This window comes from Zalophus californianus, chromosome 11 (genome assembly GCF_009762305.2).
Source record: "Zalophus californianus isolate mZalCal1 chromosome 11, mZalCal1.pri.v2, whole genome shotgun sequence".
Classification (NCBI taxonomy): domain Eukaryota; kingdom Metazoa; phylum Chordata; class Mammalia; order Carnivora; family Otariidae; genus Zalophus; species Zalophus californianus.
In genome coordinates this window covers 59,756,541-59,773,549 of record NC_045605.1, presented here as the reverse complement: position 1 = coordinate 59,773,549, position 17,009 = coordinate 59,756,541, and the positions used below count along the sequence as shown (strand labels likewise).

At 39.2% G+C, this 17,009-nt stretch overlaps 1 protein-coding gene across 1 annotated transcript in view; it reads left to right on the top strand.

The window, feature by feature from the left end:
• Positions 1 to 17,009, top strand: part of NUP98 (nucleoporin 98 and 96 precursor) — a 120,085-nt gene that overhangs the window by 12,113 nt on the left and 90,963 nt on the right. The window contains exons 2-8 of the mRNA XM_035722711.1: positions 5,252 to 5,355; positions 6,918 to 7,019; positions 7,129 to 7,305; positions 9,624 to 9,763; positions 11,825 to 11,932; positions 14,045 to 14,225; positions 15,877 to 16,040. Of these exons, the coding sequence (XP_035578604.1) occupies positions 5,252 to 5,355; positions 6,918 to 7,019; positions 7,129 to 7,305; positions 9,624 to 9,763; positions 11,825 to 11,932; positions 14,045 to 14,225; positions 15,877 to 16,040 (976 nt within the window). The remainder of the gene's footprint in view (positions 1 to 5,251; positions 5,356 to 6,917; positions 7,020 to 7,128; positions 7,306 to 9,623; positions 9,764 to 11,824; positions 11,933 to 14,044; positions 14,226 to 15,876; positions 16,041 to 17,009) is intronic.

Sequence of the window (17,009 nt, the reverse complement as noted above, 5' to 3'; positions counted from 1 at the left end):
TACAAACTCAAACTCAAAATGTTTTTCTGACCTAGCCCTATTTTAAATGTTATCAGCTAGTTTGAGATAATATATATGCATACGTAAACATTTCTGCATACATGCATACATATATATGCGAAATAGACCATATATATAACAAACCAAACAACTGTTTGCTGGTTGTATCCAGCCATTTTGTGATCTCTTCTTTTTGCAACTTCTTAATTAAATGACAAATTCTACCAAGAATCTTCCCTTTCATGGTTTCCTTTTGTTCTGAGAATTCATCACACTTGATTATTTTAAGTTAGAAGTTACTTCCTAAAATAACTTGATCAGGGGCCCCTGGGTGGCTCAGTCGTTAAGCGTCTGCCTCCGGCTCAGGTCGTGATACCAGGGTCCTGGGATCGAGCCCCACATCGGGCTCCCTGTTCCACGGGAAACCTGTTTCTCCCTCTCCCGCTCCCCTGCTTGTGTTCCCTTTCTCGCTGTGTCTCTCTCTGTCAAATAAATAAAATCTTTAAAAAAAAAAAAAACTTGATCATACAGCTTTATTTATTTATTTATTTTTTAAAGATTTTATTTATTTACTTGAGAGAGAATGAGAGAGCACATAAGAGGGGGGAAGGTCAGAGGGAGAAACAGACTCCCTGCTGAGCAGGGAACCCGAAGTGGGACTCGATCCCGGGACTCCAGGATCATGACCTGAGCCGAAGGCAGTCGCTTAACCAACTGAGCCACCCAGGTGCCCATATAGCCTTTGTTTAAAAAACACATTAATGGTTATTGTCATTAGTTTAGAAAGTGAGTACACTTGACCCTCCAACAACAAGGGTTTGAACTGCACATGTCCACTTACATGTGGAATTGTTTCAATAAATACGGTATAGTACTATAAATGTATCTTCTTTGTGACCTTCTTAATATTTCTTTTCTGTAGCTCACTTTACTGTAATAATGCAGTACATAATGTACATAACAAAGAAAATTTGTGTTAATCAACTGTTTATGTTATTGGTAAGGCTTCTAGTCAACAGTGGGTTATTAGGTACTTAAGTTTTGGGGGCACCAGGAGTTCTAAAACCTGCATTGTTTAAAGGTCAACTGTATATGTTGCAGACCCTTTGTTAGTTTCTGGGATAGTAAACCAATGATACTGTCTCTATCCTGGAGAAGTTCATTGTGTATTGGGGAGGGTTGGATTTCAAAGGTTGAGCTCCTTGGAAGGTAGACTCTGAATTACAGGTAGTGTTGCATGAGTTTTGTTACAGAGTGCTTTGGGATCACCACCTTGGGAGAGAAGAGGAATGGGCTGAGGGAGAAATTGAGTTGTGATATTATCTTAATGAAGGCCTTACCCAATCCTGTGGAGAATGTGAAGCTGGGAACACCCTTTAGAATTAGATTAAGTTGGGGTAAAGGGCCCTGATTTTGCATATGGGCTATCCTAGGAAGAGGATATGACACTGAGTAAGGCAGCTCTTACAGTGGAGGCAGTTCTGAAGAGGATCAACAGCTGAGTGTTATCTTTTGGTAGTACTGCTCAGCAGCTGGGACTAGAAATCCCAGGTATTTGCTATTATCACAGTGTCCACCATAAAGAGTCAGAGTCAAGATGAATACTTATAAACAAATCACGTGTTGTGTAAGCTCGGAGGAATGACTAATTGCTAGAAGGAGCTATGAAAGCTTATGGAAGGGATGACATTTGAGCTTGAGCTAGGTTTTTTGTTGTTTAAGATTTTATTTGAGAGAGAAAAAGCACACATGCACACATGAGCAGTGGAAGCAGAGGGAGAGGGAGAGAATCTCAAGCAGACTCCATGCTGAGTGTGGAACCTGAGGCAGTGCTCGATCTCATGACCCTGAGATTAGGACCTGAACCAAAACCAAGAGGGATGTCAACTGACTGAGCCATCCAGGCACCCACTGAGCTAGGTTTTGAAGAATGAATTAGTAGGTTTGGAAAGGGAAAGTCTAGCAAATGGGACATTTTTCATTGAGTCACTGAGATTTCATAGCATAGTCAAGAAAATGATTTGTTTGAAGGACAAAAGGTTAACTGCATTAGCCATTCTTGAATTTCTAGCAATTATGATAAAAATCATGAGGCTGTTTCCAAAATCCTAGTTTATTTCCATGGTGATAATTTTTTTTTAAGATTTTATTTATTTATTTATTCATGAGAGACAGAGAGAGAGAGGCAGAGGGAGAAGCAGGCTCCCAAGGAGCAGGGAGCCCGATGCAGGACTCGATCCCAGGACCCTGGGATCATGACCTGAGCCGAAGGCAGACGCTTAACCATCTGAGCCACCCAGGTGCCCAATTTTTTTTTTTTTTAAACACTTATATCCCAGTATGCTCAGGCTTGAGACTAAGCCAAGCTCATCATGGCCAAAACCCCAAAAAGATAGGCTGAGCTTGAGTGAGAAGCTTTTTTTCCAGGAGTCCAAATTGGATTTGGTCCCTGCGTTGTCCCTTGTTCTTAGGTCTGGAACAGATGAAAAGAATTTCCTTAATACTAAACATGTTCTTGTTTGTTGCTTAGTATGTTCCCTCCTAGGATTGAGGGTGTCCATGGGAAGTCAGAGGATAGATTAAACTGGGGCTCTACCACTTCTTCTTTGACCTTTGGAAACTTGGTAAACACTTGATCCTGTTTTCTCATCCTTAAAATACAGATAGTGATGCATAATATCATCATTTTAGGATTGTGGGATAATGTATAAGAGCTTATAAACTGTTAGGTGTTTCCTAGGATATTTTATTACTACTTAAAATCCCTCTGTGAAATATGTGTGATGTTAGGTTTTTATGTTAGGATAAGATTTTTAAATTTTTTACATTTTTTATGTTTCTTAAGATTTTATTTGAGAGAGAGAAAGAGCACGAGCAGGGGAGGAGCAGAGGGAGAGGGACAAGCAGACTCTGTGGTGAGCATGGAGCCCGATTTGGGGCTTGATCTCATGACACTGAGATCATGATTTGAGCCGAAATCAAGAGTCAGACACCTAACCGACTGAGCCACCCAGGCACTCCAGGATAAGATTAAAAAAAAAAAAAAAGATTTATTTCTGTATCTTAGTGTGTACCCCAGAGAGAACATGGGGAGGGGCAGAGGGAGAGGGAGAGAGGGAATCTCAAGCTAACTTCCAGCTAACTGGGGAGCCCAGTGCGGGGCTCGATCTCACGACCCATGAGATCTTACCTGAGCCGAAATCAATAGTTGGATGCTCAATTGACTGAGCTACCCAAGCGTCCCTGTTAGGATAAGAATATTAAAAAGCAAATTTTGATTGTTAGGAGCTATGGATTTGGTCTGTAGAACCTAGTGCCCAAATTAATACTAAAATCTTCAATATAAGGATGACTGTCACAGAGAAAAAACTATTACTTAGCTTCTGAATCCTGATGTATCTGCTGTATAGATGTCAGATGTACATGAACAGATTGCTGTTTGTGGGGATGAATAAGAAAATGGATGGCAAATTTAGTGTAATAACTATGACTCCTCACAGTTTTTGCTGCGCTGATGATGGGTCAAAAAATGTAGTCAACAGAGAGTGAAGTGGATGTGATGGGGCTGTGACTCAAGACAGCAGTATGAAAGAGATTGCAGTCAAAATGAAATGGTCTAGACATCTAACCCCTAGCACAACTGTAAGTTCCAAATGAACTTTTTGAAAAACAAATACATAGATAGAGCCACAGAGGTCTAGACTTCTGTTAAGTACTTCCAAGAATATTTTCCCTGGAAAGGAGAGTCACCAGTTAATAGGGTAAAGGCTCAATCCGTACACTTTGTGACACCTGTTAAATTGAGAAGGCAGGAAACTTCAAGCAGATCTCATTACTAAAAGAGAAATGATGATTATATGAAATATAGTCTCTGGTTCCAAGAGAATGCATTAGAGTCACTTGAAGAGCCTTTCAAAATACAAATGTCTACATCCCAACCCTGGACATTTTGGTCCTCATTTCTAGAATGGGGCCTGGGGGGTTTTATTTTTGAAAACCTTGCTAGCTAATTCTGATATGGCTCTCTTGAACCACTGGTTTCAGTGAGCTTTGTTTAATTGGAATTACTAAATTCCCGGATGTTGGGATAAAGAACTAAGTATTGGAATTTTTTCCTGGGGAAGGTTAGGGGGACAGAATGTTGATTTTTGTAAAACCGTCAGGTATTTAGGGACAGCTTCATCTTTTCCAATGTTGCACAAAATGTTTTGGTTATTAGAATAACTGGAAGTACTGAAGGAACACTAGAACATTGTAGGGAGCACCTCTAAGTGTTTAATTCTATTATATGAATGGGGTATGATTTTACTAGAAGAAAAAACTTTTCCATCAATGTGTATATAATAGAAAAATCATCCTACATGTCACAAAATCCAGATAAGTATGATTGGCTATTTTCTGAGATATTTATTTATTTATTTATTTTTAAGATTTCATTTATTTGACAGAGAGACACACAGGGAGAGAGGGAAAACAAGCAGGGGGAGTGGGAGAGAGAGAAGCAGGCTTCCCGCTGAGCAGAGAGCCCGGTGCAGGGCTTGGTCGCAGGACCCCGGGATCATGACCTGAGCCAAAGGCAAATGCTCAATGACTGAGCCACCCAGGTGCCCCCTGAGATTTTTATTAAAAGTACATAGTTTACTCAGTGTTTTCTTGTCTGCTGGCTAAGTGGTAGCAGATATCTTAAGTTTAAGGAAAATTTATCAGAGGGACAGTGTTTACTTGTGAATAGACTAACACTTTTTTATGCAAATCTGGGGAGGGGTTAGAAACCAAACATTTATATTTGTTGGAACACTTTGGTCCAACTCATTAAGTGCATGGTTTAGATACTGGAGAGGAATCATTCATATGAGGTGGGGAATTTTCACCGAAGGCACTCAACACCTGAGCCACCCAGGCGCCCTTTCATTGTAATTTTTAATGGGTATTGTGGATAACCTCCTAGATCTGGCATAGTGGACCCAAAATCTTCATTAAAAGGGAACTTAAAAAAAAAAAAGTAAAAAAACTTTGTTTTAAATAAGGGATGATTGTTGGTGGGATATGAAGTTCAGCCTTAAATTATATGGTACTAATAATTCAGCTCAATTTTAGAAGGTCTTTTATCATATAGAGTTTTAGGATACTGAATGAGAGTGAACATTATGCTATAGTTTGGATGGGACTAAACGTGTACAATGACATTTTTTGAAAGAATTACATTGTATTCTGTGGTCCTTAAAAAGGTGATAATTTTTTCTTCTTTCAGCTTGCTGAAGCAAAGACTCATTTTGAAGATGTTTAATAAGTCATTTGGAACACCCTTTGGGGGTGGCACTGGTGGCTTTGGCACAACTTCAACATTTGGGCAGAGTAAGTTTTACAAAAGAACAAAAGAAGGGGAAAAACTTAAGCTATTCTTATTAAGAACAAATCCATTCTGGTGGCTAAAATAAAAAACACAAGAAATAACAAGTGCTGGCAAGGATGTGGAGAAAAAGGAACTTCCTTGCTCACTGTTGGTGGAAATGCAGACTGGTACAGCCACTGTGGAAAACAGTGTGGAGGTTCCTCAGAAATTAAAAAATAGAATGAGCGTAAAATCAGTAATTCCACTACTACTTATTTACCCAAAGAAAACCAAAATGCTAATTCAAAAAGATATATGCACCCCTATGTTTATTGCAGCAGTATTTGCAAGAGCCAAGATATGGGAATAACCCAAGTGTCCATAGACTGATGAATGGATAAAGATGTGGTATATATACAGTGGAATATTAATCATAAAGAGGGAGATCTTGCCATTTGTAGCAACATGGTTGGATCTAGAGGGTATAATGCTAAGTGAAATAAGTCAGAGAAAGACAAATACCATGATTCCACTCATATGTGGAACTTAAGAAACAAAACAAATGAAGAAAAAAGAGACCGAAAAACAGACTCTTAAATACAGATTCTGAAACTAATGTAACACTGTGTTAATTATACTTGAATAAATAAATTTTTAAAAAGAAAAATCATTCTGATAGCTTTAGATAGGAATTTTATTCATACTTTGGTCTTATAACAAATTCTCTTTGATCAATGACTGGATAAGATCTTGTTAGAATTTTCTAAGAAAATAGAAATAAGTTTGGAGTTTTCATGGTTTTTTGATCATTCATAGAAGGTACTTGAAGTACTTTTTTTTTTTTTTTTAGAGCACACACATGAGCCCGGGGGGTTGGGGGAGAGGGGCAGAGAGAGAAAATGTTTTGTTTTTTTTTTAAAGATTTTATTTGAGAGAGAGAGAGGGCACAAGATGCGGGGGTGGGGGCAGAGGGAGAGGGAGAAGTAGATTCCCTGCTGAGTAGGGAGTTCAGCAAGGGGCTGGAGTCCAGCAAGGGGCTCGATCCCAGCCGAAGGCAGGCACCTAATGGCCTGAGCCACCCAGGAGCCCCTTCCTTTTGTTGTTGCTGAACATATTTCCTATCATAGAACTATGGAATTAGAATCTTGGTTGGAACCTGAACATGTGTATTCTGAAAAACCTTCCCAGGTCATTCTGATGTGCTCCCCTAAATAAGGATCATTCATCCCAGTGACTCTGGAATGTATGATGCCTAGAGAGAATTTAACACTTTAATTTTGATGACTTGACTTTGTCTGTAGCTCACAGTCATTAGTTACCTTGGCACTCTTTTAACCTGTCGACATCTATAACTTTATTGAAAAGTCACACCTCTTCACTTTGTTTTTTTTCTCCTGGGACAACGAATAAAATGTCTGGCTTAATTTTAACTCTGTAGTTTGTAGTCTGATGGAACTTTGAAAAAATTATTTTCAGATTAGACCAGTGATCCTATTCAAACACAAAATGTTAAGAAATATTGAAATCCTTTTCATTAGGTCACCTGATTTAGATTTTATTTTGACCCTGGATTTTGCTTTTTCAGACACTGGCTTTGGCACTACTAGTGGAGGAGCATTTGGAACATCTGCATTTGGTTCTAGCAACAATACTGGAGGCCTCTTTGGAAATTCACAGACCAAACCAGGTAGGGGTTTTACTTGGAATACAGTTGGTTTATTTATAGCTGGTATAGGACTTCATTTAGTGGTTCCAATCCATCTCTTTAACTGTTTTTTTCCTCTCCATCTATCCAGGAGGATTGTTTGGTACTAATTCATTTAGTCAGCCAGCTACTTCCACAAGCACTGGCTTTGGGTTTGGCACATCAACAGGAACATCAAATAGCTTGTTTGGAACTGCAAGTACAGGGACCAGTCTCTTCTCATCCCAAAACAATGCTTTTGCGCAAAATAAACCAACTGGCTTTGGAAGTAAGTAGGACATCATTGGACTTTTGCATCTAATAGTTTGGTTTGCTTATTGAATGTACTCCCTCTTTTTCTTTTCCCTGTGTTCATTTACCTCCATTCTCCACCAGATGGCAAAAACATTGGGGAGAGGAAAACTTCAAAATGTATTTGAAAAGTTTAATAGGTTGAAAAGAAAGGGGCTATATTGCTCCAGGATTGGAAATCTAAGAAGCACTAGTATTCAAAGGATATGCAGAGGAAGAGGCTCCTGACATAGAATGACCAGAGAGTGGATGAAAAGCCAGGCCAGAGTAATGTCATAGGTGTTAAGAAAGGAGAATTTCAAGGAGGAATGCATGTAGTCAGCTATATTGTACTGCAGGGGCATCTTCTTCTTGCCTCTGTTTCACATTGGGTATAAGAGACTAAAGGATGAATAACACACTAGATGTGACATGGTTCTTCCATTCCTTATCCATGGCAGATGTTTTGTTGTTTTATTTAAGTGGGCTCATGGAGCCCAACACAGGGCTTGAACTCACGACCCTGAGATCAAGACCTGAGCTGAAGTCAAGAGTTGGACACTTAACTGACTGAGCCACCCAGGAGCCCCATAGCAGATGTTTTTAATAGGTGATTTCTTTCTCTTTTAAGTCTAAATGTGGCCTGGGGATACTTGTCCACACAGTACTTGGAGGTAGCCACTACTAGTTGAACAGGTGTGTCCTGTGAATTGATACATTCACAGCGCAAAAGCATAGCAGAATGAATAAGTTAGCCAGCTGTCAATATTTCACAAAGGGAAAGTTGTGGGGGGGGCACCTGGGTGGCTCAGTCGTTACGCCTGCCTTCAGCTCGGGTCATGATCCCAGGGTTCTGGGATTGAGCCTTGCATCGGGTTCCCTGCTCTGCGGGAAGCCTGCTTCTCCCTCTCCCACTCCCCCTACTTGTGTTCCCTCTCTCACTGTGTCTCTCTCTCTCAAATAAATAAATAAAACCTTTAAAAAAAAAAGAAAGTTGGGGGGGTATTGAAATATTTAACCATAACAATGTAAAATGCAATCTAACATGCTAATTCAAAAGAGATCTGACTGTTTACTTGAAACCATACATTAGGGCATTTTTTTTTTTAAAGATTTTATTTATTTATTTGAGAGAGCGAGAATGAGAGAGAGTGAGCACGCACATGAGAGGGGGGAGGGTCAGAGGAAGAAGCTGACTCCCTGCTGAGCAGGGAGCCCGATGACTCGATCACTCGATCACGGGACTCCAGGATCATGACCCAAGCCGAAGGCATTCACTTAACCAACTGAGCCACCCAGGTGCCCCAGGACATGTATTTAGAAAAGAAATAGTTGGCCAGTGTGAAATCTGATTCCTCTTAAATTGGTGATTAGGATGTCACTTACTATTAAATATTGGCAGATAACTTTATTGCTTACTGACATTTCTGTATCCTGTGTATAACTTCTTGAGAAGTAACATCTCTCTTTGAAAAATACATTCTTTAGATAACAGTTAAATTCACTTTTTTTTTAAAGATTTTATTTATGTATTTATTTGAGAGAGAGAATGAGAGGGAGAGAGCACATGAGAAAGGGAGGAGGATCAGAGGGAGAAATAGACTCCCTGCTGAGTAGGGAGCCCGATGCAGGACTCAATCCCAGGATGATGACCTGAGCTGAAGGCAGTCGCTTAACCAACTGAGCCACCCAAGCGGCCCCAGTTAAATTCACTTTTATGTAATTTTTTTAAATTCAGCTTTTTGGAAAAGTGAGGCAGTCGGGATTTATTCTAAAAAATAACATGCCTACTAATTTTTCTAAATTACTGGGCAATATTTTATAATAATCTGTTTGGTTGCCCTAATAGGATCATTTGTATGTTTTGAACTTTTTGGTTTTGTTTAGGTGTTTGTCTTAATGTATGTAAATAAAATATACTGTGACCCCTTTTGAAGTCTATTGTGATGTTTTCAGACAGACACGTTCATTCAGCATGGAGTCTTATCAAGAAAGGAGAAATGAGATAAAATTTATGATGAAATAGAGTACTGTTTCTTTTCACCTGTCTTCCAGGTTTGCCCAACAAGAACTTTATAATAGACGCCTAGCTGACAAAGGGATTCAGATTTTGTTTCACTTCAAAGTTGGAAACCTAGAATTATGTATGTGTCTGTATGAAGCAGGTTTGAAGGTACTTGCTTGGGATATATGAAAGATAGAAAATTTGAGGATGTGAAAGTAATGCTGCTATGGTTCCAAAGCCCAGTTCCAAAATATCTTATAGATTCTTAAATTCTTAACTGTTGCCATCTCATTTTTCTTTCTAATTTACAGATTTTGGAACAAGTACTAGCAGTGGGGGACTTTTTGGTACTACAAATACAACCTCCAATCCTTTTGGTAGCACATCTGGCTCCCTCTTTGGGCCGAGTAGTTTTACAGCTGCTCCTACTGGGACCACTATTAAGTTTAATGTAAGTATTTTCTCCAGTCTTTGTGGAATATATTACTCTTCCATTTGTATAGCTCTTTGCCAGGATGAAGTTTACATTTCTCCTTTTTCCAGTTATGCAGAGTTTAGTCTCACTCTTCTTGAAAAATGTGTTAAGAACAAAATCTGCAAATATTTATATAGTAGGTAGGAAAGTCATGAAACATAAATCTTGATTATGTGTATTTGAATCATGCTCAGTCCAGTCAAATTTATATCCACAAGGTTGATTACGATAGGTAGTATGAGGTTGAACTTGTATTTACTGCATTCATAACTTGGCTCTGAATGGTCAGCATTCCTTATATATATAAAGGAATGAGGGGGCAAACTAAAAAAAAATTATTGAAAATAGGGACTCTTTCAAGACAAAATCAGAGAGGGAGACAAACTATAAGAGACTCTTAATCATAGGAAACAAACTGAGGGTTGCTGGAGGGGAGGAGGGTGAGAGGATGGGGTAACTGGATGATGGACAGTAAGGAGGGCACATGATATAATGAGCACTGGGTATTGTATAAGACTGATGAATCACTGAACTCTGCCATCTGAAACTAATAATACACTATACGTTAATGAATTTAAATTAAAAAAATAGTCTTAGAAAAGAACAGGGCCTCTTTAAGGAGATACATGGAATAACTCATCAATATTCCGTGTTCCAATGAAAAATAAAACTTCTCTTGATGAAATGGCAAAATGGGGCAATAGAGTTTGATGTTTTCTTTGGCTATTTTGAGAGAACTTGATAGAGGATTAGAGTGGAAGATTTGTTAATGAAAATGTATGGAATACTACTTGATACAAGATACCACTTGATGTGATTGGTTGGGAGATACTTAGAATAGGCTCGAGGTGCAGTAAGCCTAAAGAAAATCTGGCACAAATAGGTCTTGGCTTAACTTCTTGTTAAAATTTACTCTAGGAAATGAAGAATTTCTTAGGCAAGGTGGCGAAGTCATAATTTAAAAACTGAACTTTATTTTTAAGATTTTATTTATTTGAGATAGAGCATAAGCAGGGTGGAGGGACAGAGGGAGAAGGAGAAGCAAACTCCCTACTGAGCAGGGAGTCTGATGTGGGCCTGGAGCCCGATGTGGGGCTTGATCCCAGGACTTAGAGATCATGACCTGAGCCAAAGGCAGATGCTTAACCGACTGAGCCACCCAGGCGCCTCAAAACTGAACTTTAGAATTTAGAAACATACTGAATTTAGAATCCTAAATTTAATATAAAATTAAATATAAATGATAGTGAAAAATACTGTGTGTTATCTCTTGGAAAGTACAATAATTGAGAAAACGACAATACCTGTAGAGATCTTTAGTTACATATTGTGCCTTTTTCCTCATAAAGTTATAGGGAAAAAGCCAGGCTTCCATATTTCTTAAATGCAACACTTATAAAGCAGACACTTCAAAAAATTAAATAAAATAAAGCAGACACTTTAGAGCAGCGTAGGGGGCAATTAAGCCTGAGTAATACAGGTTTAAATGTACATGTTGGGTAAATTGGATAAAGTTTTTCTTATGCAGGCGATCTTAAGTGTATTTTACTTATTTTATTTCTTTTTTTTTTTAAAGATTTTATTTATTAGAGAAAGAGCACGAGCAGGGGGAAGGGGCAGAGGGAGAGGGAGAAGCAGGCTTCCTGCTGAGCAGGGAGCCCGACGTGGGGCTCAATCCCAGAACCCTGAGATCATGACCTGAGCCAGAGGTAGACACATAACCAACTGAGCCACCCAGATGCCCCTTAAGTGCATTTTAGTAGATAATTAGATGTCTTGGTTATGGGCTTAATATCTGTAATAACTATTACTGATATTGATTTATTTAGATAACCTTGATGTAAGGAGAGGAGAGATCAGAAATGCAGTATATTTAATTAAGCACCCTTGAAACTATCTCATTTGGCAGAAGACCTACAGAACTAGTTACTATAGAGTTCAGTGGTTAAAGAATTGTGTCTGTGAGAGTAGGGATTTAGAGTTTGGACTTAAACATTTGCTTCAGACTTTCAAATTTGCCTTTATCTTCCTTTGCAGCCTCCAACTGGTACAGATACTATGGTTAAAGCTGGAGTTAGCACTAACATCAGTACCAAGCACCAGTGTATTACTGCTATGAAAGAATATGAAAGCAAGTCACTAGAGGTCAGTGAAATGCAATCCAGAAATATCAGCCTAACCTTTTGATTCTGTTGGAAAGCAGGTTTTAAAAATGTTTTGATTATTTTTAGGATCAAGTGGTTCACATTGGGTGTATGTAAAAAACTAACAACACTTTTTTTTTTTAAGTAAGCTCTATGCCCAGTGTGGGGCTTGAACTCACGATCCCAACTGAGAATAAGAGCCACATGCTGTACTGATTGAGTCAGCCAGGCGCCCCACAGCCAAATTATTATTTTTTTTAAAATTTTATTTACTTACTAGAGCATGCAAGCACAAGTAAGCAGGGGAAGGGGAGGGGCAAAGGGAGAGGGAGAAGCAGATTCCTGGCTGAACAGGGAAGCTGATGCAGGGTCAGTCCCAGGACCCTGAGGTCATGACTCAAGCTGAAGGCAGACGCCTAACCAACTGAGCTACCCAGGAGCCCCCCCCCAATTATTTTTTTAAATTAATGTAGTATTTATACATATTTTAGGCAGGGCAGTATTCAGCTTGTAAGTACTGCTATAGTTTTTTTTTTTTATGAAGAAATTTTTATTTTTTTTTAAGGTTATTTATTTATTTGAGAGAGAGAGAGAGAGAATGAGAGATAGAGAGCACGAGAGGGAGAGGGTCAGAGGGAGAAGCAGACTCCCTGCTGAGCAGGGAGCCCGGTGTGGGACTCGATCCCGGGACTCCAGGATCATGACCTGAGCCAAAGGCAGTCGCTTAACCAACCGAGCCACCCAGGCACCCTGGTATAGTTCTTACTAGGTAGTCTATTGTAATAGATTTTATGTTGCTCACATTACACTGGGCAGTGTGTGTGTACATGGCATGCATGTTTTTTTTGTTTGTTTGTTTTTAATGATTGCTTTTTTTGCGGAATATTCCACAACTCTTTTTTTTTTTTTAAAGATTTATTTGAGAGAGAGAGAGAGTGCGCACATACAGAGGGAGAAGCAGACTCCCTGCTGAGCAGTTAGCCGGATGTCAGGCTCAATCCCAGGACCCTGGGATCATGACCTGAGCTGAAGGCGGATGCTCAACCACTAATCTACCTAGGCATACCCCATGCACATGTTTCTAATAAACTGATGAAAAATCATAAGTGTTCCACATAATGAGTTTTCACAAAGTGAACATACCCATGTAACCAGGATCCAGATTAAGTCACAGAGCATTACCAGCATTCCTGATATCCCCCATATGCCCTGCCTCCCTAGTCATGATTTCTGCCCCTTCTAAAGGTATCACTATCATGATTGTCCCTGTTTTCCTCATTTCAGACTTTATACAGATGAAATTTTACATTACATACCTTTAAGTCTGTTTTTCCACATTGTGGGATTTATCCATGGTGTTGCGTGAAGTTACAGTTTGTTTCTTTTTTTTTTTTTAAAGATTTTATTTATTTGAGAGAGCGAGAGAGAGGGCCTGAGAAGGGACGAGGGTCAGAGGGAGAGGCAGGCTCCCTGCTGAGCAGGGAGCCGGACATGGAACTCGATCCCGGGACTCCAGGATCATGACCTGAGCCAAAGGCAGTCGCTTAACCGACTGAGCCACCCAGGCACCCCAGTTTGTTCATTCTTATTGGTGTGTGATAGTGTCTTGTATATTTTGAGTGTCAACCCTGATTGTAACTATTGCTTCCTCTACATCTCAGACTATACTTGCTTTATTGGAAACACCCTGACTTGTGGCGCAGAACTGTTAATGTTAAACTTCATCCCTTCTTTCCCTAATTTTCTGAGACCTCTCACCCCATCCCAGAATCCTTGATCTTTTAGCTAATTTTTACATTTGGGGTGGGAGTAGATAAAATTATATAGCATTCTACTAAAAGAAAGTACTACTGTTTACAAAAGAAAATTAAAATTAAGATTGGTTAGTCCTTGGGCCTGTAGTGTTAGTGATTATGCTATGGATCTTAATGTCCATTCTACACTATTGAAAGTGTTTTTCTGTAACGATATTAAGTTAATGTTCTATAGTTTTCTGTTTTTTAGTCATGGTTCTTACGTGAACATGGAAATTGAATTCTAAATTTAAGTAGTTTCCTAAATAATTTTTTTTGGTCGCATGTAAAGATAGAAAATATGCTTTCTCTTCCTGTAGGAACTTCGTTTAGAGGATTATCAGGCTAACCGGAAAGGCCCGCAGAACCAAGTGGGAGCAGGTACCACAGCTGGCTTGTTTGGGTCTTCTCCAGCCACCTCCAGTGCGACAGGACTCTTCAGCTCCTCTACCACTAATTCAGGCTTTGCATATGGTCAGAACAAAACAGCCTTTGGAACTAGTAAGCACTTGGCACCATATTGAGGAGGGACAGACAACTGAAACATAATTGTCATTTTGTGATAAATGCTATGGAGAAAAATAATTCAGTGATGTTGGAGGAATAGAGTGATATGTATGTGGGGATGGAGAGAAATAGAGTTGTTTTTTTTTTTAAAGATTTTATTTATTTGAGAGAGAGAGAATGAGAGCTAGAAAGCACTAGAGGGAAGAGGGTCAAAGGGAGAAGCAGACTCCCTGCTGAGCAGGAAGCCTGATGTGGGACTTGATCCCAGGACTCCAGGATCATGACCTGAGCCGAAGGCAGTCGCTTAACCAACTGAGCCACCCAGGCGCCCGAGAGAAATAGAGTTTTAAATGAAGATGGTTAAAAAGGGCCTCACTTTGATAAGGTAGCATTTGAACAGTGACCCCTCTGAAGAAGGCAAAGGATAAAGCTGTACAAATTGTTGGGGAAGGACAGCCAGAGGAAGCTATAAGTCTAAAACCCTGGGTTTTTTTCCAAAGAGATAAGGACTAAGGAGAAGTATTGAGGGATATAGGGACTATATTTTATAGGACTTTGTGGGCCAATGTCAAGATCTGAATTTTTATTTGATTTGGGAAGCCATTAGAAGTTGTAGAAGGAGAAGTCATGTGATTATGAGTGAAGGATCATCTGAAGCCTGCTCTATTAAATAGAGTAGATTTTGGTAGCTACATTTGAGAGCATAGCATAACCCAGAGACTTGTGGAATCACTACGTTGTATCAAGGTCAGAAACTCAAGAAAAAGAAAAAGTAGGTTGCAAGGGGCAAGGGTGAAAACAAATCCGTTAGGAAAGCTATTGCTTCATTCACATGAGAGATGATGGTGGGTTGGCTAAGGAGATGGAAGTGGTAAAAATGTCAGATTCTGGACCCAGTTTGAACATAGAACTGATGGGATTTGCTAATAGATTGCTTTGATGTGGAATGTGAAAGTGCGAAGTCTAGGATGAGGACTAAATTACTTTAATACAAATATTACTTTTGTACAGGTAATACATATATATGATAAAAAGTTCGAGACACAAAAAGTCTGTAACCAAAGCTATCTTCTTTCCCTCCCCTAGCTACCATTTTTCCTCCATAGAAACAAGCTAAAATTAGACTCCTTCGTGATCTTTTAGAGAGATATACACCCACAAATACACAGATAAATACATGTTTAAGTGGCATTTAACATTCATTTCAATCCTGGTATTCTATGATGTAGCTTAGCCGTATATTCATTATCAAGTACAGTGTATTCTCTGCTGGAATTCTAAAGAGAAGGCCTCTGTTCTCAAGAAAAATTTAGTCTGACAGGGTTAAAATACACATACAGATTTTGAGTGTGGTGTGGTATCTTGTAAAGTAGAAAGTTTTGGACTCTCGAGAGGAAAATTACTTAGCCCAGCCAGGGTTCTTGGGGTCAGAGTATTATTGTAGGAATTAAAGTCTGAACGAAATCCAAGTTAGGTGAAAAAGGATGGGAAGTGAAATGTTTATGTAGTTTGAGTAGTGAATTAATGTAGGGTAATTTAGATATGTAATCAAGAATATTAAGGCTGTTGCAGTAACTGAGTAACGTAAGGTTTGAGGGTTTTTTTTCTCCATTTATTTTTACTTTCCTTTATTTCTTTCTGAAAGGTACCACTGGATTTGGAACAAATCCGGGTGGTCTCTTTGGACAACAGAATCAGCAGACTACCAGCCTCTTCAGCAAACCATTTGGACAGGCCACAACCACCCAGAACACTGGCTTTTCTTTTGGTAATACCAGCACACTAGGACAGCCAAGCACCAGCACCATGGTAAGCAGCCAGACGCTTAGTTAACGCCACATCTTACCTTCATAGAGCTAAGTAATGAGGCTTCTAATCATGTCAAACTAGCAAGTTCTACCTCTAGTGTAGTTCTTAAGGGTTGATGGTATGTAGTAAAGGAAAGAGCAAAATGTAAAAAATTAAAACCTAGATTCTAGTACAAGCTCTATTCTTTACTCATTGAGAGGCTGTTGAGCAAGTTAACTCTACTTTCTGAGCTGCTTAGTGTGTTAGAATTGGCCATCCTGAAGGCTACACCGTAGGACATTGGCTCTACCCATTCTGTAGAATAATAGAGAATACTTACAAATTACTGCCTGTATTTCAGAGTATTCTTTCATCTTTGGGGTCAGGCAAAGGTGTGTAATTCATTAAAATAAATAAGAGAGCGTTAAAACTCAGAGCGATATTGGATACTTGGTACTTCTGTGCAAAAAGCAAAAGAGGAAGTGCTTAGAGTCACTCCCAGTTTATTTCTAAGGACTCCTTTAGGGAAGAATAAAATTAAGATTAATAAGAAGTATGATTTATTGATTCAAATTCTTGGAATTTAGCTGGCCTTTAAAGATACTTTATCTGATTAAAAAACAATTACAGCCAGACCCCAAAATCTTAGAAATACTGGCAAACAAAATTCAGTAACATTAAAAGGATTATAACCATGACCATGTGGGATTCATCCCAGAATGTTGGTTCAGCATAGAAAAATTAATAAACCAGAGAAATAAAAAAGGGATGCCTGGGTGGCTCAGTTGGTTAAGCTTCTGACTCGATCTCGGCTTAGGTCTTGATCTCAGGGTCATGAGTTCAAGCCCACATGGGGTGGGGGGGAGCATGGAGCCCACTTAAAAAAAAAAAGGATAAAAGAAAAACAATAAAAAACAAACCACATGACCTCAGTAGGTACAGAAAAAGCGCTTGACACCCTTTCATGATAAAAACACTCAAAAAAGGATA